The sequence below is a fragment of the Phyllobates terribilis genome, unplaced genomic scaffold (genome assembly GCF_046119375.1).
Source record: "Phyllobates terribilis strain yellow unplaced genomic scaffold, ASM4611937v1 Scaffold_10__3_contigs__length_209671492, whole genome shotgun sequence".
Classification (NCBI taxonomy): Eukaryota; Metazoa; Chordata; class Amphibia; order Anura; family Dendrobatidae; genus Phyllobates; species Phyllobates terribilis.
This window is the reverse complement of record NW_027362770.1, coordinates 158246454-158273125: the sequence shown is the minus strand read 5'-3', so window position 1 is coordinate 158273125 and position 26672 is coordinate 158246454. Positions and strand designations below refer to the sequence as shown.

Sequence of the window (26672 nt, the reverse complement as noted above, 5' to 3'; positions counted from 1 at the left end):
TCTGCTGGTGCAGTCACTGTGTACCTACATTACATAACTGATCCTGAGTTACATCCTGTATTATACTCCAGAGCTGCACTCACTATTCTGCTAGTGCAGTCACTGTGTACATACATTACATTGCTGATCCTGAGTTACATCCTATATTATACTCCAGAGCTGCACTCACTATTCTGCTGGTGCAGTCACTATGTACATATATTACATTACTGATCCTGTACTGATTCTGAGTTACATCCTGTATTATACTTCAGAACTGCACTCACTATTCTGCTGGTGCAATCACTGTGTACATACATTACATTACTGATCCTGTACAGATCCTGAGTTACATCCTGTATTATACTCCAGAGCTGCGCTCACTATTCTGCTAGTGCAGTTACTGTGTACCTACATTACATTACTGATCCTGAGTTACATCCTGTATTATACTCCAGAGCTGCCCTCACTATTCTGCTAGTGCAGTCACTGTGTACATACATTACATTACTGATCCTGTACTGATCCTGTATTATACTCCAGAGCTGCACTTACTATTCTGCTGGTGCAGTCACTGTGTACATACATTACATTACTGATCCTGAGTTACATCCTGTATTATACTCCAGTGCTGCCCTCACTATTCTGCTAGTGCAGTCACTGTGTACATACATTACATTACTGATCCTGTACTGATCCTGTATTATACTCCAGAGCTGCACTCACTATTCTGCTGGTGCAGTCACTGTGTACATACATTACATTACTGATCCTGTACTGATCCCAAGTTACATCCTGTATTATACTCCAGAGCTGCACTCACTATTCTGCTGGTGCAGTCACTGTGTACATACATTACATTACTGATCCTGCACTGATCCTGAGTTACATCCTGTATTATACTTCAGAGCTGCACTCACTATTCTGCTGGTGCAGTCACTGTGTACATACATTACATTGCTGATCCTGAGTTACATCCTGTATTATACTCCAGAGCTGCACTCACTATTCTGCTAGTGCAGTCACTGTGTACATACATTACATTGCTGATCCTGAGTTACATCCTGTATTATACTCCAGAGCTGCCCTCACTATTCTGCTGGTGCAGTCACTGTGTACATACATTACATTACTGATCCTGTACTGATCCTGTAATATACTCCAGAGCTGCCCTCACTATTCTGCTAGTGCAGTCACTGTGTACATACATTACTGATCCTGTACTGATCCTGTATTATACTCCAGAGCTGCACTCACTATTCTGCTGGTGCAGTCACTGTGTACATACATTACTGATCCTGTACTGATCCTGAGTTACATCCTGTATTATACTCCAGAGCTGCACTCACTATTCTGCTGGTGCAGTCACTGTGTACATACATTACATTACTGATCCTGTACTGATCCTGTATTATACTCCAGAGCTGCCCTCACTATTCTGCTGGTGCAGTCACTGTGTACATACATTACTGATCCTGTACTTATCCTGTATTATACTCCAGAGCTGCACTCACTATTCTGCTGGTGCAGTCACTGTGTACATACATTACATTACTGATCCTGTACTGATCCCGAGTTACATCCTGTATTATACTCCAGAGCTGCACTCACTATTCTGCTGGTGCAGTCACTGTGTACATACATTACATTACTGATCCTGCACTGATTCTGAGTTACATCCTGTATTATACTCCAGAGCTGCACTCACTATTCTGCTGGTGCAGTCACTATGTACATACATTACATTACTGATCCTGTACAGATCCTGAGTTACATCCTTTATTATACTCCAGAGCTGCGCTCACTATTCTGCTAGTGCAGTTACTGTGTACATACATTACATTGCTGATCCTGAGTTACATCCTATATTATACTCCAGAGCTGCACTCACTACTCTGCTGGTGCAGTCACTGTGTACATACATTACATTACTGATCCTGAGTTACATCCTGTATTATACTCCAGAGCTGCACTCACTATTCTGCTAGTGCAGTCACTGTGTACATACATTACATTGCTGATCCTGAGTTACATCCTATATTATACTCCAGAGCTGCACTCACTATTCTGCTGGTGCAGTCACTATGTACATACATTACATTACTGATCCTGTACAGATCCTGAGTTACATCCTTTATTATACTCCAGAGCTGCGCTCACTATTCTGCTAGTGCAGTTACTGTGTACCTACATTACATTGCTGATCCTGAGTTACATCCTGTATTATACTTCAGAGCTGCCCTCACTATTCTGCTGGTGCAGTCACTGTGTACATACATTAGATTACTGATCCTGTACTGATCCTGTATTATACTCCAGAGCTGCACTTACTATTCTGCTGGTGCAGTCACTGTGTACATACATTACATTACTGATCCTGTACTGATCCCGAGTTACATCCTGTATTATACTCCAGAGCTGCGTTCACTATTCTGCTGGTGCAGTCATTGTGTACATACATTACATTACAGATCCTGTACTGATCCTGAGTTACATCCTGTATTACACTCCAGAGCTGCACTCACTATTCTGCTGGTGCAGTCACTGTGTACATACATTACATTACTGATCCTGAGTTATATCCTGTATTATACTCCAGAGCTGCACTCACTATTCTGCTGGTGCAGTCACTGTGTACATACATTACATTACTGATCCTGTACTGATCCTGAGTTACATCCTGTATTATACTCCAGAGCTGCGCTCACTATTCTGCTAGTGCAGTCAGTGTACCTACATTACATTACTGATCCTGAGTTACATCCTGTATTATACTCCAGAGCTGCACTCACTATTCTGCTGGTGCAGTCACTGTGTACATACATTACATTACTGATCCTGTACTGATCCTGTATTATACTCCAGAGCTGCACTCACTATTCTGCTGGTGCAGTCACTGTGTACATACATTACATTACTGATCCTGAGTTACATCCTGTATTATACTCCAGAGCTGCACTCACTATTCTGCTGGTGCAGTCACTGTGTACATACATTACATTACTGATCCTGAGTTACATCCCGTATTATACCCCAGAGCTGCACTCACTATTCTGCTGGTGCAGTCACTGTGTACATACATTACATTACTGATCCTGAGTTACATCCTGTATTATACTCCAGAGCTGCACTCACTATTCTGCTGGTGCAGTCACTGTGTACATACATTACATTACTGATCCTGAGTTACATCCTGTATTATACTCCAGAGCTGCACTCACTATTCTGCTGGTGCAGTCACTGTGTACATACATTACATTACTGATCCTGAGTTACCTCCTGTAGATCTTTTATTATAAAAATGAAAAACATAACAATAATAATAACAGAAACATAACAAAATTAATAACCAGAAAATAAACAATGTAATGAACTGGTCCAGCCGCTCCCTCTCTCCTCACACACATATTATACATATATACAGAATAATAACTACCTACACCATGACATCTGGTCCGGTTACCAAACAAAAAAATAACAATATAATAAACAATAACCGACAAATTATATACAAACTAATATATACATTCTTTTTTTTTTTTTTTTTTAAATAAATAAAATAAAATAAATACTAACTATACAAATATATACAAGACAAAACAAAACACCCCACACTCGAGCCCACCAGTCCCTCCCCGGCACTGACCTGAGAGCTGGTCCTGCGCCTCATGCCTCAGTCCAACGTCCATAGGCCAGATCAGGCAGTGCCAGTTTTTCACCCAAATAACCAGTGTCCCACAAGATGAACCCACCTCCCCCCTTTTCCCACCACCCAACCTAACACCTCCACCCAAACCCATATATACAATATATACAGAAACAAACAATACAATAACCACAACTGACAAAGCCCAAGTTCGGCGCCTGCAGCCCTACATCACTGTCTACTGATCAATAAAACAAAAATCTATGGTGTCAGCAGCAGCCCCCCACCAGGAGAGGAGATGACCAGACTAGGACACACTAAAAGAAAAGCCCCTCCAGAGGAGAGCGGCCCTCCGTGTACCCAGTCTCTCATACTCCAGAGAACGCACCTTCACCAGGTCACCGAGTATGGTCCTAAACACATCGTCCACTGGGAGGATTTTCCGCTGTGTCGATACTAAGCACCGTGCGTTCCACGTGTGATACCTAACCACTGCGCTAACTAGAAATAAGGTGCAGCGGTCCCGACCACCCAGGTCCCCGAATGCTCCATAGGCCCATTCCGCATAAGAGAGACCGGCCAGCCGGGGCCAGCCAATGGAGGCGCCCACCCTGTTGTACACCTCTGTGTTAAAGGGACAACGAAGCAGGAAGTGGTCCATGTTTTCAAGCTTGGTACCACAATGCTCCCGACAGTTCCTGTCCTCAGAGCTCCTACACTTCAGATTGTCCCTCACACACAGTTTCCCATGGAAGCAGCACCAAGCCAAGTCCCAAACCTTCGAGGGGATCCTGATAGAATTCAAAAGATGCAGACCCACCCCAAGATCCCGACTTGGGCAATCCCTGAGTGCCAGAGGCCTCTGAAAATGGGTCAACAGAACCCTTTTGTCAAGGAGCTTCCTTGGCAGAGTCCTGACCTCCCACATTCCCAGACCCCACCGGCGAATTACCTTCAGAACCACGGTAGCGTAAGCCGGGAGATGTCCATGCGGTGTGCGGAGATCCTTCACTTGCCCTCCTGTCTCCCATTCCTGGAAGAAAGGCTGAAACCATCCCTTACAGGAGAATACCCACGGAGGAGCCCTCTCTTTCCAGAGGTTTGCAATATTGATCTTAATGAAGGTATTTAAAAGGAATACCACAGGGTTGACCATACCCAACCCTCCTAGTCTCCTCGTACGGTAAGTAACCTCCCTCTTGACCAGGTTCAGTCTATTCCCCCATAACAGTTGAAAGAACAAACTGTAGACCCGAGTCCAGAGAGGCTCTGGCAAGATGCACACACTGCCCAGATAGATCAGCAAAGGGAGCAGGTAAGTTTTGATCAGGTTTACCCTTTCCCTTAGGGTCAAAGACCAACCCTTCCATTGGTTCACCTTCTGAGTGGCGATCTCTAGCCTGCTGTCCCAATTTTGTTTGGGGTAATCCCCCTGGCCAAATTCGATGCCAAGAACTTTTGCAGAGACTTTGGGTTCTGGAAGGGTGTCCGGGAGATCAAAACCAGGATCTCCTCCTCACAGCCAGAGACTCTCACACTTATCCCGGTTGATCTTAGACCCGGATGCCTCCGAGTAGCGATTTACCTCTGACATCAGCCATTCTGCCTCCCCATCAGAGGAAACAAAAACGGTGATGTCATCGGCATACGCCACCACTCTCAGAGTGGCTTCCGGTGCTGCCCGGTCCATCCCGATCCCAGCCAACGGTCCACGCTCCACCCTCCTAAGAAGTGGGTCAATCGCAAACACGTACAGTAGCGGGCTCAAGGGACAACCCTGGCGAACACCACACCCAACCTCAAAAGAGCTGCCAATCCAACCGTTCACAAGCGGGAAACTCTCTGCCCCAGAGTACAAGGTCTTAAACCAATCAACAAACCCCCCCGGCAGGCCATACCTCAGAAGGACAGACCAGAGGTACTCATGATTAACCCGATCAAATGCTTTTGCCTGGTCCAATGACAGCATGTACCCCTTCCAGTGGCCAGCCCTACCCTGCTCCACCGCCTCTCGGACACAGAGTACAGCACTAATTGTACTGCGGCCCGGAACAGAGCAATGCTGGGCCCCCGAAAGGAGCTGGGGTGCAAATTTCACCAGCCGATTAAACAGCACCTTTGCCAAAACCTTCCTGTCTGCATTGAGAAGCGCTATGGGACGCCAATTCTCAATGCAAGATGGGTCCTTACCCTTTGACAAGATGATCAGGGCAGACCTCCTCATTGACTTTGGCAGAGTGCCCGAGGAAAGACACTCATTGAATACCTCAGTCAAGAGGGGAACCAAGGCGTCCTTAAAGGTCTTATAGAATTCAGATGTTAAGCCATCCGGACCGGGAGATTTCTTTAGGGCAAGCCCTTCAATCGCCAACTTAACTTCCTCTTCCCTGATCATCTCTGTCAAAACACCAAGAGAGGGGTCTATCCCTGGTTCGGGGACGGCTTCAGGCAGAAAAACCGACATCTCATCCCAATCCAGATCCCTCTTCCCCAAGAGGTGCGAGTAGAAGGATCTGACGACCTCCAGGATCCCTGATCTGGATCTTTTCAGGGACCCCGCAGTGTCAACCAGTCCTGTAACAACTTTACTATTCACTGACATCTTGCAGTTTCTATAAGGGTCGGGCGAGCGGTACTTCCCGTAATCCCTCTCAAAAACCAAAGATGCGTGTCTATCATACTGACACCTCATTAGCAAAGATTTCACTCTGGAGAACTCCTCGCGGCTACCTCCAGTTGAGACAAGATGCTCGAGTTTCCTCCTCAGGCCCTGATACAGGCGGTACCTGTCCAGGCTCCTGAGGCTCGAGAGCTGGCGGAAGAATCTCGCCACCCTTTTCTTAAACATCTCCCACCACTCTGACTTACTACTACAAAGATCCAGTAAGGGTACCTGGCTCTGAAGAAAATCCTCAAAGGACTGTCTTATCTCCGCTTCTTCCAATAGAGATGAATTGAGCCTCCAAAAGCCTCTTCCCATCCGGGGGGTCTCTGTAACATTCAGGGAAAACAAAATCAAACAGTGATCGGAAAACTCCACCTCAACAACAGATACTGCTGAAGAGACGGCTTCCTCCTTTAAATAAAACCTGTCTATCCTGGACCTACAGTTACCTCTATGATAGGTGAACCCCTCGTGGCCTGCGGTGTGCCGGATGTGGACATCCACCAGGCGAGCCTCACTAGCTATACTATTAAGGGCAACGCTATCATAAGTCAGCTTGTCTCTGGAGCCTCCTCTATCCCGGGGCCTCGTGACAGTGTTGAAGTCCCCTCCAAAGACGACCTGCCGACTCGTAAAAAGGTAGGGCTTGATCCTCATAAAGAGACACTTCCGGTCCAATTTAGATTGGGGACCATAGATGTTAATGAGCCGAAGCTCTTGTCCCTTCATGAGGACATCTAATATCAGGCACCTCCCCATTTCTAACTCAATAACCCGTCGGCATTCTACCGGTGCGGTAAAAAGGACCGCCACTCCGCTATACGGCTCGGCCGCAAGAGACCAATAGGAGGGCCCGAGTCTCCACTCCCTCTTAGCTATAAACACCTCTGCCATATTTGGCAGCCTGGTCTCTTGCAAAAAGAAAATGTCAGCTTCAACCCGGCTGAGAAAATCAAAGGCCGCAAATCTAGCCATGTTTGACTTAATGCTGGCGACATTAATGGACGCCAGCGTCAACGGAGTGGGTACCGCCATCATTGGTGATTGAGTTAGATGGCTTTCTTCTTCCCACTCCCCTTATCCTTTGCCTCAGAGGAGGAATCCTTCCCCCTCTTTAATGACACAGAGGTGTCCATTCCCACATTTTTCCTTCTTTTTTCGTCCTCGTCTCCGGACTCTGGGTCAGTCCCTCCCCCCAAGGACCTTGCATCCCCAGGAGAAGGAGACTCGGCGCCCCCTGTAAGCTCCGCTGAAGCCGGAACCTCACCCTCAGCCTCCTCCTCAGAGGAAGAGATGTTATCAAGGGCTTGGAACCGGTTAGAAAGACCAACTAGAGGGGAGTCGGTTTTACCATCCTTAGGTACCTTGGTCAGAGCGGGAGAAGATGTTTTATCTCCCTTCTTTCTCTTCTTTTTGGTGCCGAGCTTACGCTTGTGCTCTAGCCACCGCTTATTATCCTCATCCATACTTTCATAATGGGAGGATTCTGAAGCAGAGGCAGTTTCCTCCCTGTGGATCCTCCTGACCTCCTCATCCAACTCATCATCCCTCGGGGCCTCAGCAGCAACACTGGCATCCAGGACAGGGGCTGCCCCGGTAGTCTGGGGCTCGCCCCGCTCCCTCTCCTGTCTGCGCTTGTCTAGATGCCTCAGCTGGGCAGGCGTCTTTTTATTGCTTTTCTTCCCTGGCCCCTCAGCTCCCCCACCCCTGCTAGTCCCCTCCCCAGCAGAATCGGCCTCACGGCTTACTCCCACCGCGGTCTCGACTGCATTAGCAAAGGAGCGAGGACAACGGCTGAATGGGTGGCCTAACTCACCACACAGGTGGCACCTAATCTCCACACAAGAGGCGGCAAGATGGCCGACACCCCCACACAACGCGCATTTCTGCACGGTGCAGTTTGCACTGAAGTGTGTGGGGTCGCCGCACCTGTGACAGAGCTTCGGTTGCCCCTGGTAGAAGACCAGGATATAATCCCTACCCAGGAAGGCAGACGATGGAATGTGGGCAACCGTACCACCTGAACGCCTAAGTTTTACCATAAACGTCCAGGCCCCTGACCAGATACCAAACTCGTCGCGGTTTTTCTTTGGCATCTCCACCACCTCTCCATATCGACCAAGCCACGTCATGATGTCATAGCAAGAAAGCGACTCGTTACGAGTCATCACGGTCACTTTCTTGATCTGGTTTTGGCGAGACACTGCCTGAACGGCAAAGTCTCGCCAGCCGGGCTCATTTTTTGCCAACTCATAATTCGCCCAGAAGAGCTCAAGCCCCTCCGGCCGAACAAAGCTGACATCAAACTCAGGCATGGAATAGGGATGTATCAAGGCGTAGATGTCAATCGCCTTGAAGCCCATCCTCAGCAGGAGCTCCACAACTTTAGACCTTGGCGGACATGCATCACTGCCCCTCCACCGACGACGGACCACATTCCTACGCACACTGCCTGGCCCGGCTGTTGGGAGGGACCACACTGTATCTCCCCCTTTTTGCTCTCTGAAGGCCCCGAGGCCATGCCTCTCTATCCAGAAGGATAGATCAACCTCTCAACCCTCTACCATTAGTGATCTCTCCCCCTTCTTTAGAGCCTCCAGAAGGCGCCGTTGCAACATGCCGTCCCCAAAGCCCAGAGACGAGGAGGATGCCCTATTTGCCCCGGAGGTGACACTGGCATAACTCTGGACAGGTGTTGCCACCCCCGGGGGGGCAACCGGACCAGTGACCACATTAGCCCCAACAGTATCACCATTACCCACCTCCATCTCACCCTCCACCAAACCAGCAACCACACCACTAGACGATGAATTATCCTCATTCACCTCCACCACCACATTCATTCCTGCTGGACCAGTAACAATGGTGGATGACCTTTTGACCTCCGCATCAGGCACAAGGGGCTCAGTCACGTCCATAGAACTGGAGGCGACCTCACCCCCGGTCTTATGTGTGCCCTCCACATCATCGGTCGGTAATTTCCGCTGTTTGGCATTTGGTATAATGTGCCGCTGATCTCTAGCTACAGTTAGGCGCCGCTGATCTTTAGCATCAGGATCTTCCGGACCAGCGACGCCAACACAAAATAGCACTTTCGTGGGAGGACCGGAATGCTCAGCCCCAACTGCCCCCTCACACTGCCGCCGCTTCTCAACTAAGTGATCAGCGGCAACAGCATTCAGAGGCGCCGAGGCTACCGGAGCTGCCCCCGACACCGGGCTGCTCCCCCCTCCCACTGAGGAGCGCACCACAGCATCGTGGCCTGATGGAACGCCCGCCGCCGGGCCGCCCTCACTGTCCAGCCTCTCGGCTGATGCACCTCCTGCTGCGTCCCCGCTACTACAAGCAGAGACGGAGCTCTGCGCCTACCGCGCTCTGTAATCTCCCCGCGCCTTTGCACCGGATCCACAGCAGAACCCGGGCTGGGCTGAGCAACGGGGCTTATACAGCGAGCTGAGCCTGCCGCCGACTCAGGGGGTACAGGGAGGGGGGCATAGACATAGCTTACCGCTTCCTGCAGCTTTGGCTTGGTCTTCTTTGCCTTTTTGTGGCCCCCAGGTGCCTCTTCTGGTAGATCGTCACCAAGATGGAAGTTTTGGAGGCACACTGGGGACTCCAGGAGCTTAACCTCCGCCATTAGCGCCCCTCCCTGGCCGCTGCGGTCACTGTCCTCCCCAGAGCCGGCAGAACTGCGACCGGATGTCACTGTCGCCTGTCCTGCAGGGAGCTCGCTGCACGTGGCCTGCGGGTGACTTTGCAGGCTGCCAGGTGGGGCTTCCTGCTGGTCATCATCACTCTCATCATCCACCTGGCCCTCAGGCTTCAGTCCTATCTGCCTTTGCTCTCTGGTATCAGCCATTTCTCTAAAGCGGTCTTCATTTATAAGTTTTTCTTTGAAAGGACCACTCTGCTCTCTGATGGTGGCTTTCCTAAGTTCCAGGCGTCGAATTTCACTGCTCAGTCTTTTTACCTCGGCTTGGAGTTTTGCCTTCCTTGGTTTGGAGGCCCCCGCAGCTTTGGCGCTTGTGCAGCGCAGCTCCTCCCGGAGCCTCCTGATGAACTTACTGGCATCTTCATACTCACGGAGGCGGATCATGACCCGGGAGGCATAGGTGGACACAGACTCCCGGGGTCCCTGCATCGCCCACCCCCCCTCAGGGAGGTCGGCCTCACCTCCGTGAGCACTCGGCTTTCCTCCGGAAGGAGCGCCATCTTGCACGCCGCTGTCAGGCTTTTCCTCCATGCTGGAAGCCTTGCGGCTTCTGGGGGTCTCCACAATCCCGGGGGGAGTTGGAGCCACATTGCTGCGACTCCTGGTGCAGCGTCTCACCCCCGAGTCCTCTGATGTGCAGGCCGGTTGCTGGTTTCTTCTGCCCCCCGCCGGCCTGGTTCGGGAAGCAGAAGCCTGGGACTTGGCTCCATCACTCATCCCAGAAACCCGCTCCCTCCCTGGGAAAGAGAGAAAGCAGGTCCCCAGGTGGAGAGGTGTTGGTTTCAGGAGCTCACAGCAGGATCTGCAGCCACCACACCAGCAATCACCACATTGACTAGCAGCTGATCAGAGCTGCACCCAGTATGCTGCTGGTGCAGTCACTGTGTACATACATTACATTACTGATCCTGTACTGATCCTGAGTTACATCCTGTATTATACTTCAGAGCTGCACTCACTATTCTGCTGGTGCAGTCACTGTGTACATACATTACATTACTGATCCTGTACTGATCCTGAGTTACATCCTGTATTATACTCCAGAGCTGCGCTCACTATTCTGCTGGTGCAGTCACTGTGTACATACATTACATTACTGATCCTGTACAGATCCTGAGTTACATCCTGTATTATACTCCAGAGCTGCGCTCACTATTCTGCTAGTGCAGTCACTGTGTACCTACATTACATTACTGATCCTGAGTTACATCCTGTATTGTACCCCAGAGCTGCACTCACTATTCTGCTGGTGCAGTCACTGTCTACATACATTACATTACTGATACTGTACTGATCCTGTATTATACTCCAGAGCTGCACTCACTATTCTGCTGGTGCAGTCACTGTGTACATACATTACATTACTGATCCTGAGTTACATCCTGTATTATACCCCAGAGCTGCACTCACTATTCTGCTGGTGCAGTCACTGTGTACATACATTACATTACTGATCGTGAGTTACATCCTGTATTATACCCCAGAGCAGCACTCACTATTCTGCTGGTGCAGTCACTGTGTACATACATATCATTACTGATCCTGTACTGATCCTGAGTTACATCCTGTATTATACTCCAGAGCTGCACTCACTATTCTGCTGGTACAGTCACTGTGTACATACATTACATTACTGATCCTGTACTGATCCTGTATTATACTCCAGAGCTGCACTGACTATTCTGCTGGTGCAGTCACTGTGTACATACAGTACAGACCAAAAGTTTGGACACACCTTCTCATTTAAAGATTTTTCTGTATTTTCATGACTTTGAAAATTGTACATTCACACTGAAGGTATCAAAACTATGAATTAACACATGTGGAATTATATACTTAGCAAAAAAGTGTGAAACAACTGAAAATTTGTCTTATATTCTAGGTTCTTCAAAGTAGCCACCTTTTGCTTTGATGACTGCTTTGCACACTCTTGGCATTCTCTTGATGAGCTTCAAGAGGTAGTCACCGGAAATGGTTTTCACTTCACAGGTGTGCCCTGTCAGGTTTAATAAGTGGGATTTCTTGCCTTAAAAATGGGGTTGGGACCATCAGTTGTGTTGTGCAGAAGTCTGGTGGATACACAGCTGATAGTCCTACTGAATAGACTGTTAGAATTTGTATTATGGCAAGAAAAAAGCAGCTAAGTAAAGAAAAACGAGTGGCCATCATTGCTTTAAGAAATGAAGGTCAGTCAATGCGAAAAATTGGGAAAACTTTCAAAGTGTCCCCAAGTGCAGTTGCAAAAACCATAAATCGCTACAAAGAAACTGGCTCACATGAGGACCGCCCCAGGAAAGGAAGACCAAGAGTCACCTCTGCTTCTGAGGATAAGTTTATCCGAGTCACCAGCCTCAGAAATCGCAGGTTAACAGCACCTCAGATTAGAGACCAGGTCAATGCCACACAGAGTTCTAGCAGCAGACACATCTCTACAACAACTGTTAAGAGGAGACTTTGTGCAGCAGAACTTCATGGTAAAATAGCTGCTAGGAAACCACTGCTAAGGACAGGCAACAAGCAGAAGAGACTTGTTTGGGCTAAAGAACACAAGGAATGGACATTAGACCAGTGGAAATCTGTGCTTTGGTCTGATGAGTCCAAATTTGAGATCTTTGGTTTCAACCACCGTGTCTTTGTGCGACGCAGAAAAGGTGAACGGATGGACTCTACATGCCTGGTTTCCACCGTGAAGCATGGAGGAGGAGGTGTGATGGTGTGGGGGTGCTTTGCTGGCGACACTGTTTGGGATTTATTCAAAATTGAAGGCATACTGAACCAGCATGGCTACCACAGCATCTTGCAGCGGCGTGCTATTCCATCCGGTTTGCGTTTAGTTGGACCATCATTTATTTTTCAACAGGACAATGACCCCAAACACACCTCCAGGCTGTGTAAGGGCTATTTGACCAAGAAGGAGAGTGATGGGGTGCTACGCCAGATGACCTGGCCTCCACAGTCACCAGACCTGAACCCAATCGAGATGGTTTGGGGTGAGCTGGACCGCAGAGTGAAGGCAAAACAAGTGCTAAGCATCTCTGGGAACTCCTTCAAGATTGTTGGAAGACCATTTCCGGTGACTACCTCTTGAAGCTCATCAAGAGAATGCCAAGAGTGTGCAAAGCAGTCATCAAAGCAAAAGGTGGCTACTGTGAAGAACCTAGAATATAAGACATATTTTCAGTTGTTTCACACTTTTTTGTTAAGTATATAATTCCACATGTGTTAATTCATAGTTTTGATGCCTTCAGTGTGAATGTACAATTTTCATAGTCATGAAAATACAGAAAAATCTTTAAATGAGAAGGTGTGTCCAAACTTTTGGTGTGTACTGTACATTACTGATCCTGTACTGATCCTGAGTTACATCCTGTATTATACTCCAGAGCTGCACTCACTATTCTGCTGGTGCAGTCACTGTGTACATACATTACATTACTGATCCTGAGTTACATCCTGTATTATACCCCAGAGCTGCACTCACTATTCTGCTGGTGGCAGTCACTGTGTGCATACATATCATTACTGATCCTGTACTGATCCTGAGTTACATCCTGTATTATACTCCAGAGCTGCACTCACTATTCTGCTGTTGCAGTCACTGTGTACATACATTACATTACTGATCCTGAGTTACATCCTGTATTATACCCCAGAGCTGCACTCACTATTCTGCTGGTGCAGTCACTGTGTACATACATATCATTACTGATCCTGTACTGATCCTGAGTTATATCCTGTATTATACTCCAGAGCTGCACTCACTATTCTGGTGATGTCACTGTGTACATACATTACATTACTGATCCTGTACTGATCCTGAGTTACATCCTGTATTATACTCCAGAGCTGCACTCACTATTCTGCTGGTGCAGTCACTGTGTACATACATTACATTACTGATCCTGTCCTGATCCTGAGTTACATCCTGTATTATACTCCAGAGCTGCGCTCACTATTCTGCTTGTGCAGTCACTGTGTACATTACATTACATTACTGATCCTGTACTGATCCTGAGTTACATCCTGTAGATCTTTCATTATAAAAATGAAAAACATAACAAAATTAATAACCAGAAAATAAACAATGTAATGAACTGGTCCAGCCGTTCTCTCTCTCCTCACACACATATTATACATATATACACAATAATAACTACCTACACCATGACATCTGGTGCGGTTACCAAACAAATAATAACAATATAATAAACAATAACCGACAAATTATATACAAACTAATATATACATTCTTTTTTTTTTTTTTTTTTAAATAAAATAAATACTAGTATACAAATATATGCAAGACAAAACAAAACCCCCCACACTCGAGCCCACCAGTCCCTCCCCGGCACTGACCTGAGAGCTGGTCCTGCGCCTCATGCCTCAGTCCATATCCAACGTCCATAGGACAGATCAGGCAGTGCCAGTCTTTCACCCAAGTAACCAGTGTCCCACAAGATGAACCCACCTCCCCCCTTTTCCCTCCACCCAACCTAACACCTCCACCCAAACCCATGTATACAATATATACAGAAACAAACAATACAATAACCACAACTGACAAAGCCCAAGTTCGGTGCCTGCAGCCCTACATCACTGTCTACTGATCAAAGACAAAAATCTATGGTGTCAGTAGCAGCCCACCACCAGGAGAGGAGACGACCAGACTAGGGCACACTAAAAGAAAAGCCCCTCCAGAGGAGAGCGGCCCTTTGTGTACCCAGTCTCTCATACTCCAAAGAACGCACCTTCACCAGGTCACCGAGTATGGTCCTAAACACATCATCCACTGGGAGGATTTTCCGCTGCGTCGATACTAAGCACCGTGCGTTCCACGTGTGATACCTAACCACTGCGCTAACTAGAAATAAGGTGCAGTGGTCCCGACCACCCAGGTCCCCGAATGCTCCATAGGCCCATTCCGCATAAGAGAGACCGGCCAGTCGGGGCCAGCCAATGGAGACGCCCACCCTGTTGTACACCTCTGTGTTAAAGGGACAACGAAGCAGGAAGTGGTCCATGCTTTCATGCATGGTACCACAATGCTCCCGAGGACAGTTTCTGTCCTCAGAGCTCCTACACTTCAGATTGTCCCTCACACACAGTTTCCCATGGAAGCAGCGCCAAGCCAAGTCCCAAACCTTCGAGGGGATTCTGATAGAATTCAAAAGATGCAGACCCACCCCAAGATCCCTTCTTGGGCAATCCCTGAGCGCCAGAGGCCTCTGAAAATGGGTCAACAGAACCCTTTTGTCAAGGAGCTTCCTTGGCAGAGTCCTGACCTCCCACATTCCCAGACCCCACCGGCGAATTACTTTCAGAACCACGGTAGCGTAAGCCGGGAGAGGTCGATGCGGTGTGCGGAGATCCTTCACTTGCCCTCCTGTCTCCCATTCCTGGAAGAAAGGCTGGAACCATCCCTTACAGGAGAATACCCACGGAGGAGCCCTCTCTTTCCAGAGGTTTGCAATATTGATCTTAATGAAGGTATTCACAAGGAATACCACAGGGTTGACCATACCCAACCCTCCTAGTCTCCTTGTATGGTAAGTAACCTCCCTCTTGACCAGGTTCAGTCTATTCCCCCATAACAGTTGGAAGAACAAACTGTAGACCCGAGTCCAGAGAGGCTCTGGCAAGATGCACACACTGCCCAGATAGATCAGCAAAGGGAGCAGGTAAGTTTTGATCAGGTTTACCCTTTCCCTTAGGGTCAAAGACCAACCCTTCCATTGGTTCACCTTCTGAGTGGCAATCTCTAGCCTGCTGTCCCAATTTTGTTTGGGGTAATCCCCCTGGCCAAATTCGATGCCAAGAACTTGGCCAGGGGGATTACTTTGGGTTCTGGAAGGGTGTCCGGGAGATCAAAACCAGGATCTCCTCCTCCCAGCCAGAGACTCTCACACTTATCCCGGTTGATCTTAGACCCGGATGCCTCCGAGTAGCGATTTACCTCTGACATCAGCCAATCTGCCTCCCCATCAGAGGTAACAAAAACGGTGATGTCATCGGCATACGCCACCACTCTCAGAGTGGCTTCCGGTGCTGCCCGGTCCATCCCGATCCCAGCCAACGGTCCACGCTCCACCCTCCTAAGAAGTGGGTGAATCGCAAACACGTACAGTAGCGGGCTCAAGAGGCAACCCTGGCGAACACCACACCCCACCTCAAAAGAGCTGCCAATCCAACCGTTCACAAGCGGGAAACTCTCTGCCCCAGCGTACAAGGTCTTAAGCCAATCAACAAACCCCCCCGGCAGGCCATACCTCAGAAGGACAGACCAGAGGTACTCATGAGTAACCCGATCAAACGCTTTTGCTTGGTCCAATGACAGCATGTACCCCTTCCAGTGACCAGCCCTACCCTGCTCCACCGCCTCTCGGACACAGAGTACAGCACTAATTGTACTGCGGCCCGGAACAGAGCAATGCTGGGCTCCCGAAAGGAGCTGGGATGCAAATTTCACCAGCCGATTAAACAGCACCTTTGCCAAAACCTTCCTGTCTGCATTGAGAAGCGCTATGGGACACCAATTCTCAATGCAAGATGGGTCCTTACCCTTTGACAAGATGATCAGGGCAGACCTCCTCATTGACTTTGGCAGAGTGCCCGAGGAAAAACACTCACTGAATACCTCAGTCAAGAGGGGAACCAAGGCGTCCTTAAAGGTCTTATAGAATTCAGATTGTAACATACCTGGCGGCGTCCTTGCATAGTGGTCCATCTCCCACTGTGCAAGAGCGCGCACTTGATCTCCAGTCCAGTCTGCTAGCCTGGCTTCCCTCCATGCTGTCTGTTTGCTTCTGTTTCTGCTGCTTAAGGGCGGCGCCCGATCACTTCCTGCTTTTTGTACCTGCTGCAGACACACCCCTTGTGCGTCCTCAGCCTATTGCTGTCTGTCACCTGGTATTTAAACCAGGTGCTCCAATTAACCCATGCCTGAGCATTGTGTTCTGTCAGTTGGCTTCTGGTCACTGTTATGCCAGGTCCCGTTTATGTTTCCTGCCTTCGGTATTAGTTCCCGTGTCTGAACTGTGTCCTGTCTGTATTATCTTCTAGCCTGTTGTCTTCTGCCTATCCTGGAGGCTGTATTTCCAGGCCTGTGTGTACACGCTCCTAGCCTGTTCGTTCCGCCTTCTAGGGGCCGCATACCTAGACCCGCTCCTGTATCTTGCTGCTGTGTCTGTTCTTGTCTGAATACTCTTCTAGCCTGTTTCCTGTTTTTCTCTATGTCCGTACCTTCCCTTTTCCTGCAGAATCTGATCCCGTACCTATCTCCTACTCGTTGTCGCTGTACTTCCGTTTGTGAGTTTAGAGTCCACTCGCTACTTCATTGCAAGTATCCTGTGTGTACCTGGTTCTGCCTTTCCCTTCCAGTCTGTTCCGTGTGAACAGAGCCCTGTCCCCTCTGCTCTGCCTTGCTTACCGCTCCGGCGGTTCTTGCCCGCTCTGCACTGTCCACCGCGTCTGTGGTTTTGCTTTGCTCAGTCCTGTCCACCGCGTCTGCGGTTTCGCTTTGCTCAACCCTGTCCACCATGTCTGCGGTTTCGCTTTGCTCAGCCCTGTCCACCGCGTCTGCGGTTACGCTTTGCTCAGCCCTGTCCACCGCGTCTGCGGTTTCGCTTTGCTCAGCCCTGTCCACCGCGTCTGCGGTTTCGCTTTGCTCAGCCCTGTCCACCGCATCTGTGGTTTCTCTTTGCTCAGCCCTGTCCACAGCGTCTGCGGTTTCGCTTTGCTCAGCCCTGTCCACCGCGTCTGCGGTTTCGCTTTGCTCAGTCCTGTCCACCGCGTCTGCGGTTTCGCTTTGCTCAGCCCGGTCCACCGCGTCTGCGGTTTCGCTTTGCTCAGCCCTGTCCACCGCGTCTGCGGTTTCGCTTTGCTCAGCCCTGTCCACCGCGTCTGCGGTTTCGCTTTGCTCAGTCCTGTCCACCGCGTCTGCGGTTTCGCTTTGCTCAGCCCTGTCCACCGCGTCTGCGGTTTCGCTTTGCTCAGCCCTGTCCACCGCGTCTGCGGTTTCGCTTTGCTCAGCCCAGTCCACCGCGTCTGCGGTTTCGCTTTGCTCAGCCCAGTCCACCGCGTCTGCGGTTTCGCTTTGCTCAGCCCTGTCCACCGCTTCTGCGGTTTCGCTTTGCTCAGCCCTGTCCACCGCGTCTGCGGTTTCGCTTTGCTCAGCCCTGTCCACCGCTTCTGCGGTTTCGCTTTGCTCAGCCCTGTCCACCGCTTCTGCGGTTTCGCTTTGCTCAGCCCTGTCCACCGCGTCTGCGGTTTCGCTTTGCTCAGCCCTGTCCACCGCTTTTGCGGTTTCGCTTTGCTCAGCCCTGTCCACCGCGTCTGCGGTTTCGCTTTGCTCAGCCCTGTCCACCGCGTCTGCGGTTTCGCTTTGCTCAGCCCTGTCCACCGCGTCTGCTGTTTCACTTTGCTCAGCCCTGTCCACCGCGTCTGCGGTTCTGCTCTGCTCAGCCTTGTCTACCGCGTCTGCGGTTCTGCTCTGCTCAGCCTTGTCTACCGCGTCTGCGGTTCTGCTCTGCTCAGCCTTGTCTACCGCGTCTGCGGTTCTGCTCTGCTCAGCCTTGTCTACTGCGTCTGCGGTTCTGCTCTGCTCAGCCTTGTTTACCGTGTCTGCGGTTCTGCTCTGCTCAGCCTTGTCTACCGTGTCTGCGGTTATGCTCTGCTCAGCCTCGTCTACCGCACCTGCGGTTTCGCTTTACTCTGTTTACCGCATCTGCGGCTCTGTATTTGCCTCCCAGTCTGTACTGGACCCTACCCAGCCTGCGCTCTAGTCTGCCTGTTCCTGTATTCCCCGGTGTGGGTCAACAGCCGTGTCCGGAGTCTGACCTGGAATAGACCCTGGTCCCTCTGCTCGGTTCCTCCCTGGTGCACTGGTGTCGTATGCCGTCGTGCGACCTTGGTCGGATCGGGCAGATACTTAGTTACGCCCCTCCAGGCACTCTCCGGTTCATGGCACAGTGGAATCACTACATACACACGCACACGCCACTCAGCCCGGGCGTGTGCATTACACAGATGTTAAGCCATCCGGACCGGGAGATTTCTTTAGGGCAAGCCCTTCAATCGCCAACTTAACTTCCTCTTCCCTGATCATCTCTGTCAAAACACCAAGAGAGGGGTCTACCCCTGGTTCGGGGACGGCTTCAGCCAGAAAAGCCGACATCTCATCCCAATCCAGATCCCTCTTCCCCAAGAGGTGCGAGTAGAAGGATCTGACGACCTCCAGGATCCCTGATCTGGATCTTTTCAGGGACCCCGCAGTATCAACCAGTCCTGTAACAACTTTACTATTCACTGACATCTTGCAGTTTATGTAAGGGTCGGGCGAGTGGTACTTCCCGTAATCCCTCTCAAAAACCAAAGATGCGTGTCTATCATACTGACACCTCATGAGCAAAGATTTCACTCTGGAGATCTCCTTGCGGCTACCTCCAGTTGAGACAAGATGCTCGAGTTTCCTCCTCAGGCCCTGATACAGGCGATACCTGTCCAGGCTCCTGAGGCTCGAGAGCTGGTGGAAGAATCTCGCTACCCTTTTCTTAAACATCTCCCACCACTCTGACTTACTACTACAAAGATCCAGTAAGGGTACCTGGCTCTGAAGAAAATCCTCAAAGGACTGTCTTATCTCCGCTTCTTCCAAGAGAGACGAATTGAGCCTCCAAAAGCCTCTTCCCATCCGGGGGGGTCTCTGTAACATTCAGGGAAAACAAAATCAAACAGTGATCGGAGAACTCCACCTCAACAACAGATACTGCTGAAGAGACGGCTTCCTCCTTTAAATAAAACCTGTCTATCCTGGACCTACAGTTACCTCTATGATAGGTGAACCCCTCGTGGCCTGGGGTGTGCCGGATGTGGACATCCATCAGGCGAGCCTCACTAGCTATTAAGGGCGACGCTATCATAAGTCAGCTTGTCTCTGGAACCTCCTCTATCCCGGGGCCTCGTGACAGTGTTGAAGTCCCCTCCAAAGACGACCTGCCGACTCGTAAAAAGGTAGGGCTTGAGCCTCGTAAAGAGACACTTCCGGTCCCACTTAGATTGGGGACCATAGATGTTAATGAGCCGGAGCTCTTGTCCCTTCATGAGGACATCTAATATCAGGCACCTCCCCATTTCTAACTCAATAACCCGTCTGCATTCTACCGGTGCGGTAAAAAGGACCGCCACTCCGCTATACGGCTCGGCCGCAAGAGACCAATAGGAGGGCCCGAGTCTCCACTCCCTCTTAGCTATAAACACCTCTGCTATATTTGGCAGCCTGGTCTCTTGCAAAAAGAAAATGTCAGCTTCAACCCGGCTGAGAAAATCAAAGGCCGCAAATCTAGCCATGTTTGACTTAATGCTGGCGACATTAATGGACGCCAGCGTCAATGGAGTGGGTACCGCCATCATTGGTGATTGAGTTAGATGGCTTTCCTCTTCCCACTCCCCTTATCCTCTGCCTCAGAGGAGGAATCCTTTCCCCTCTTTAATGACACAGAGGTGTCCATTCCAGCATTTTTCCTTCTTTTCTCGTCCTTGTCTCCGGACTCTGGGTCAGTCCCTCCCCCCAAGGACCTTGTATCCCCAGGAGAAGGAGACTCGGCGCCCCCTGTAAGCTCCGCTGAAGCCGGAACCTCACCCTCAGCCTCCTCAGAGGAAGAGATGTTATCAAAGGCTTGGAACCGGTTAGAAAGACCAACCAGAGGGGAGTCGGTTTTACCTTCCTTGATCAGAGCGGGAGAAGATGTTTTATCTCCCTTCTTTTTCTTTTTGGTGCCGAGCTTACGCTTGTTCTCTAGCCACCGCTTATTATCCTCATCCATACTTTCATGGGAGGATTCTGAGTCTGAGGCAGTTTCCTCCCTGTGGATCCTCCTGACCTCCTCATCCAACTCATCATCCCTCGGGGCCTCAGCAGCAAGACTGGCATCCAGGACAGGGGCTGCCCCAGTAGCTTGCCCCGCTCCCTCTCCTTTGTGCGCTTGTCTAGACGCCTCAGCTGGGCAGGCGTCTTTTTATTGCTTTTCTTCCCTGGCCCCTCCGCTCCCCCACCCCTGCTAGTCCCCTCCCCAGCAGAATCGGCCTCACGGCTTTCTCCCACCGGGGTCTCGACTGCATTAGCGAAGGAGCGAGGACAACGGCTGAATGGGTGACCTAACTCACCGCACAGGTGGCACCTAATCTCCACACAAGAGGCAGCAAGATGGCCGACACCCGCACACAACGCGCATTTATGCACAGTGCAGTTTGCACTGAAGTGTGTGGGGTCGCCGCACCTGTGACAGAGCTTCGGTTGCCCCTCGTAGAAGACCAGGATACGATCCCTACCCAGGAAGGCAGACGATGGAATGTGGGCAACCGTACCACCTGAACGCCTAAGTTTTACCATAAACGTCCAGGCCCCTGACCAGATACCAAACTCGTCGCGGTTTTTCTTTGGCATCTCCACCACTTCTCCATACCGACCAAGCCACGTCATGATGTCATAGCAAGAAAGCGACTCGTTACGAGTCATCATGGTCACTTTCTTGATCTGGTTTTGGCGAGACACTGCCTGAACGGCAAAGTCTCGCCAGCCGGGCTCATTTTTTGCCATTTCATAATTCGTCCAGAAGAGCTCAAGCCCCTCCGGCCGAACAAAGCTGACATCAAACTCAGGCGTGGAATAGGGATGTATCAAGGCGTAGATGTCAATCGCCTTGAAGCCCATCCTCAGCAGGAGCTCCACAACTTTAGACCTTGGAGGACATGCATCACTGCCCCTCCACCGAAGACGGACCACATTCCTACGCACACTGCCTGGCCCGGCTGTTGGGAGGGACCACACTGTATCCCCCCCTTTTTGCTCTCGGAAGGCCCCGAGGCCTTGCCTCTCTATCCAGAAGGATAGATCAACCTCTCGACCCTCTACCATTAGTGATCTCTCCCCCTTCTTTAAAGCCTCCAGAAGGCGCCGTTGCAACATGCCGTCCCCAAAGCCCGGAGACGAGGAGGATGCCCTATTTGCCCCGGAGGTGACACTGGCATAACTCTGGACAGGTGTTGCCACCCCCGGGGGGGCAACCGGACCAGTGACCACATCAGCCCCAACAGCATCGCCATTACCCACCTCCATCTCACCCTCCACCAAACCAGCAACCACACCACTAGACAATGAAATAGCCTCATTCACCCCCACCACCACATTCATTCCTGCTGGACCAGTAACAATGGCGGATGACATTTTGACCTCCGCATCAGGCACAAGGGGCTCAGTCACCTCCATGGAACTGGAGGCGACCTCACCCCCGGTCTTATGTGTGCCCTCCACATCATCGGTCGGTAATTTCCGTTGTTTGGCATTCGGTATAATGTCCCGCTGATCTTTAGCTGCTGTTAGGCGCCGCTGACCTTTAGCATCAGGATCTTCCGGACCAGCGACGCCAACACAAAATAGCACTTTAGTGGGAGGACCGGAACGCTCAGCCCCGACAGCCCCCACACACTGCCGCCGCTCCTCAACTAAGTGATCAGCGGCAACAGCATTCAGAGGTGCCGAGGCTACCGGAGCTGCCCCCGACACCGGGCTGCTCCCCCCTCCCACTGAGGAGCGCACCACAGCATCGTGGCCTGATGGAACGCCTTCCGCCGGGCCGCCCTCACTGTCCAGCCTCTCGGCTGATGCACCTCCTGCTGCGTCCCCGCTACTACAAGCAGAGACGGAGCTCTGCGCCTCACTACCGCGCTCTGTAATCTCCCCGCGCCTTTGCATCGGATCCACAGCAGAACCCGGGCTGGGCTGGGCAACGGGGCTTATACAGCGAGCTGAGCCTGCCGCCGACTCAGGGGGTACAGGGAGGGGGGCATAGACATAGCTTACCGCTTCCTGCAGCTTTGGCTTGGTCTTCCTTGCCTTTTTGTGGCCCCCAGGTGCCTCTTCTGGTAGATCGTCAGTCACCAAGATGGAAGTTTTGGAGGCACACTGGGGACTCCAGGAGCTTAATCTCCGCCATTAGCGCCCCTCCCTGGCCGCTGCTGTCACTGTCCTCCCCAGAGCCGGCAGAACTGCGACCGGATGTCACTGTCGCCTGTCCTGCAGGGAGCTCGCTGCACGTGGCCTGCGGGTGACTTTGCAGGCTGCCAGGTGGGGCTTCCTGCTGGTCATCATCACTCTCATCATCCACCTGGCTCTCAGGCTGCAGCCCCATCTGCCTTTGCTCTCTGGTATCAGCCATTTCTCTGTAGCGGTCTTCATTTATTAGCTTTTCCTTGAATGGACCACTCTGCTCCCTGATGGTGGCTTTCCTAAGTTCCAGGAGATGAACTTTACCTCAGCTTGGAGCTTGGCCTTCCTTGGTTTGGAGGCCCCTGCAGCTTTTGCGCTTGTGCAGCGCAGCTCCTCCCGAAGTCTCCTGACGACCTTACTCGCATCTTCATACTCACGGAGGTGGTTCATGACCCGGGAGGCATAGGTGGACACAGACTCCCGGGGTCCCTGCAGCGCCCATTCCCCCTCAGGGAGGTCGGCCTCACCTCCGTGAGCACTCAGCTTTCCTCCGGAAGGAGCGCCATCATGCACGCCGCTGTCAGGCTTTTCCTCCATGCTGGAAGCCTTGCGGCTTCTAGGGGTCTCCACAATCCCGGGGGGAGTAGGAGCCACATTGCTGCGACTCCTGGTGGAGCGTCTCACCCCCGAGTCCTCTGATGTGCTGGCCGGTTGCTGGTTTCTTCTGCCCCCAGCCGGCCTGGTTCAGGAAGCAGAAGCCTGGGGCTTGGCTCCTTCACTTATCCCAGAAACCCGCTCCCTCCCTGGGTATGAGAGAGCAGGTCCCCAGGTGGAGAGGTGTTGGTTTCTCAGAGATCAGGAGCTCACAGCAGGATCTGCAGCCACTATACCCGCAATCACCACACTGACTAGCAGCTGATCAGAGCTGCACCCAGTATGCTGCTGGTGCAGTCAGTGTACATACATTACATTACTGATCCTGAGTTACATCCTGTATTATACTCCAGAGCTGCACTCACTATTCTGCTGGTGCAGTCACTGTGTACATACATTACATTACTGATCCTGAGTTACATCCTGTATTATACTTCAGAGCTGCACTCACTATTCTGGTGATGTCACTGTGTGCATACATTATATACTGGCACTCAGCTGTGCTGTTAGGACTTTGTTTCTGACAACAAGCTTGCTGAGATAAAAAAAAACTGTAGAATTTTAAATGCAGCTCTGGAGCATAATAAATGCTTTATTCAGCATCGGTACAACATAAGTAATGTCATGTTTTTACAACGTGACTTTTTTTTTTTAGTCATTCTATAAATAAGCTTTGTTGTGCTTGTTCCTCATTCTTGTAGCAGAATTCTGTCTTCTGGAGCTAATAAATGTCACAAAGTCGCCGATGTCTCTTCCCTTTTTTGCTTAACAGCAAACAGTAAAGTTTCGGCATCATTAAGAGTCTCCAAATATGTCTGGGCTGTTTATTAATAAGTGACAGCATCCAGATGATTCATGATTGAGATAAAAAACATGACTGAGCCCATGTACAAAACTGCTGTACGACAGCGTCATCTAGTGGTCACAGTAATACTTGCATGTAATAACATAATCATTCTAAAAAAAAGGGAGTTCCCATTTTCAGACACAAATTTTCTAGGATTAGATTTGAAAAATAGGACAGTTCTTGAAAATTCAGGGCTGTTGGCTACTATGGAGTATAAAAATTCAGCAGCAGATCTTGCCGCAAATCTGTTGTGGATTTGCGGTGCAGAATTGGCAGAACTAATTTGATCAGTTCCAGAGCGTCTGAAGCCCAATTAGTACAATGATATAATATAATGTAATCTCTACTTATTTCCAGTTACTGTGAAAATGGACTGATGCATTGCACCATGAATGATCTACCTGGCGACTATTACGCCGAAGCCTTTTTCAGCCATTCGGCCAGAGGTGAGTGACTGCGTAATCTAATTCTGTTCCTGTTCTTGGAATGAACTAACACTTAAAGGGAATATATCAGGAGGATTTTCTTTTTGAAACTAATGTTATAGCTGTAAAGGTTCTAGTACACCAATAAAAATGACACCTGTCTTGTAGTAATCCGATATGACAGCGCTGAGAAACTGAGCTTTGAAATCATATGCAAATTAGCCCGGAAGTGCATGAATGCACTGACAGGCCCTCCAATGTACTTCCGGCCTAATTTGCATGTGGATTCAAAGCTTGATTTCTCGGCACTGGCACATCCGATTGCTACAAGACAGGTATCATTTTTATTGTTGTACTAGGACCTATGCAACCGTAAGACTAGTTTTGGTGGTAAAATCATACAGTTAGGGCCCTTTTAATTTGCGTCCAGCAACACAGATATTACTGATTGACCCCAGCATTTCAATGGTGCTATATCAGATTGGATAAAAGAGGATTTTTTTTTGAGTAGAAGAAGCATCACTTATCTTCACTGACCATGTCCGGTATAACAACTCAGCTTTGTTCAAAGGAATGGGAATGAGCTGTAATACCAGACACGGCCAGCGACATGAATGGCACTGTTTTTTAGAACCACTAAGGCCCTTTTGTTTCATTTTTTTACAATCCTACATCATATTGCTATTTTTTTATGATTTTTGTACAATCTGATGATTTCTGACACCATTGAAAAAAAATGGTCAATTTTTTATTGTATGTAATGTGTGTTTTCAATAAATGGTAATCATTGTACTGGAAATCAGTCTGATGTGTTTTTAATTCTGTATCATTGGACAGGCATATTCTGGTTACCATCATATGCTTCCCAGGATTCTTTTTTTAAATAGTCACCATAGGAATGATTGACCAGACTACAATGAACAATACATGAGAATTAAAAAGGCTTGTCCAAGATACAAAAAGAGTTTTTATTTTTAGTTTTTTATTGAAGGAATGATGAATTCCTCAAATTGTTTGTGAGTCATCAGATTACATTAGCCATAATATTTTTCTATAATCATACTTTTTACACTCAGCCTTATTTTCTACTTTGAGGAAATGGATAAAATGGAAATAGTCAAATAAATAAAAACATTAAATAAATAAATAATTACAACAAAAATTAATGTGATACAAATATAAACTAATAAAAACACAAAAAAATCTAAAAATAAATAAAAGAATCCAAATTTAAATAAATTATACACTGTACAATATATACAGTGGCGTGAAGAAGTGTTTGCCATGTTCCTGATTTCTTATTCTTTTGCATGTTTGTCAAACTTAAATGTTTGAGATCACAAAACAAATATTAGACAAAGATAACACAAGTAAACACAAAATGCAGTTTATAAATGAAGGTCTTTATTAGAGATGAGCGAGCATGCTCACTACTGCTCGGTACTCGCCCGAGCATCTCACTGCTCCAGATGCTTGGCGCTCGCCGAGTATTTCCGGGTTGCTCGGGCGGGAACTCGGGTCCCCTCCCTGCATGTTTGGCGCTCTTTAGAGAGCCAATGAACATGCAGGGATTGCCTGCCACTCACTGTAATGCCGTAGCCATGTTGGTTGTGGCATTACAGTGATTGGCTGGCCGCACAGCGTCATCAGGTCTATATCAGACCTGGCGCCGCCATGCTCGTCGCAGTCACTCCGGAATCAGAAAGTGTAGGGAGAGCTGCTGCTGCGTCAGGGAGAGATTTGCTTGTGTATTAGGTAGTGT

The 26672-nt window shown here is 49.5% G+C and overlaps 1 protein-coding gene across 1 annotated transcript in view; it reads left to right on the top strand.

The window, feature by feature from the left end:
• Positions 1-26672, top strand: part of VWF (von Willebrand factor) — a 344529-nt gene that overhangs the window by 105524 nt on the left and 212333 nt on the right. Inside the window, exon 17 of the mRNA XM_073649985.1 lies at positions 24843-24931. Coding sequence (XP_073506086.1) covers positions 24843-24931 — 89 coding nt within the window. The remainder of the gene's footprint in view (positions 1-24842; positions 24932-26672) is intronic.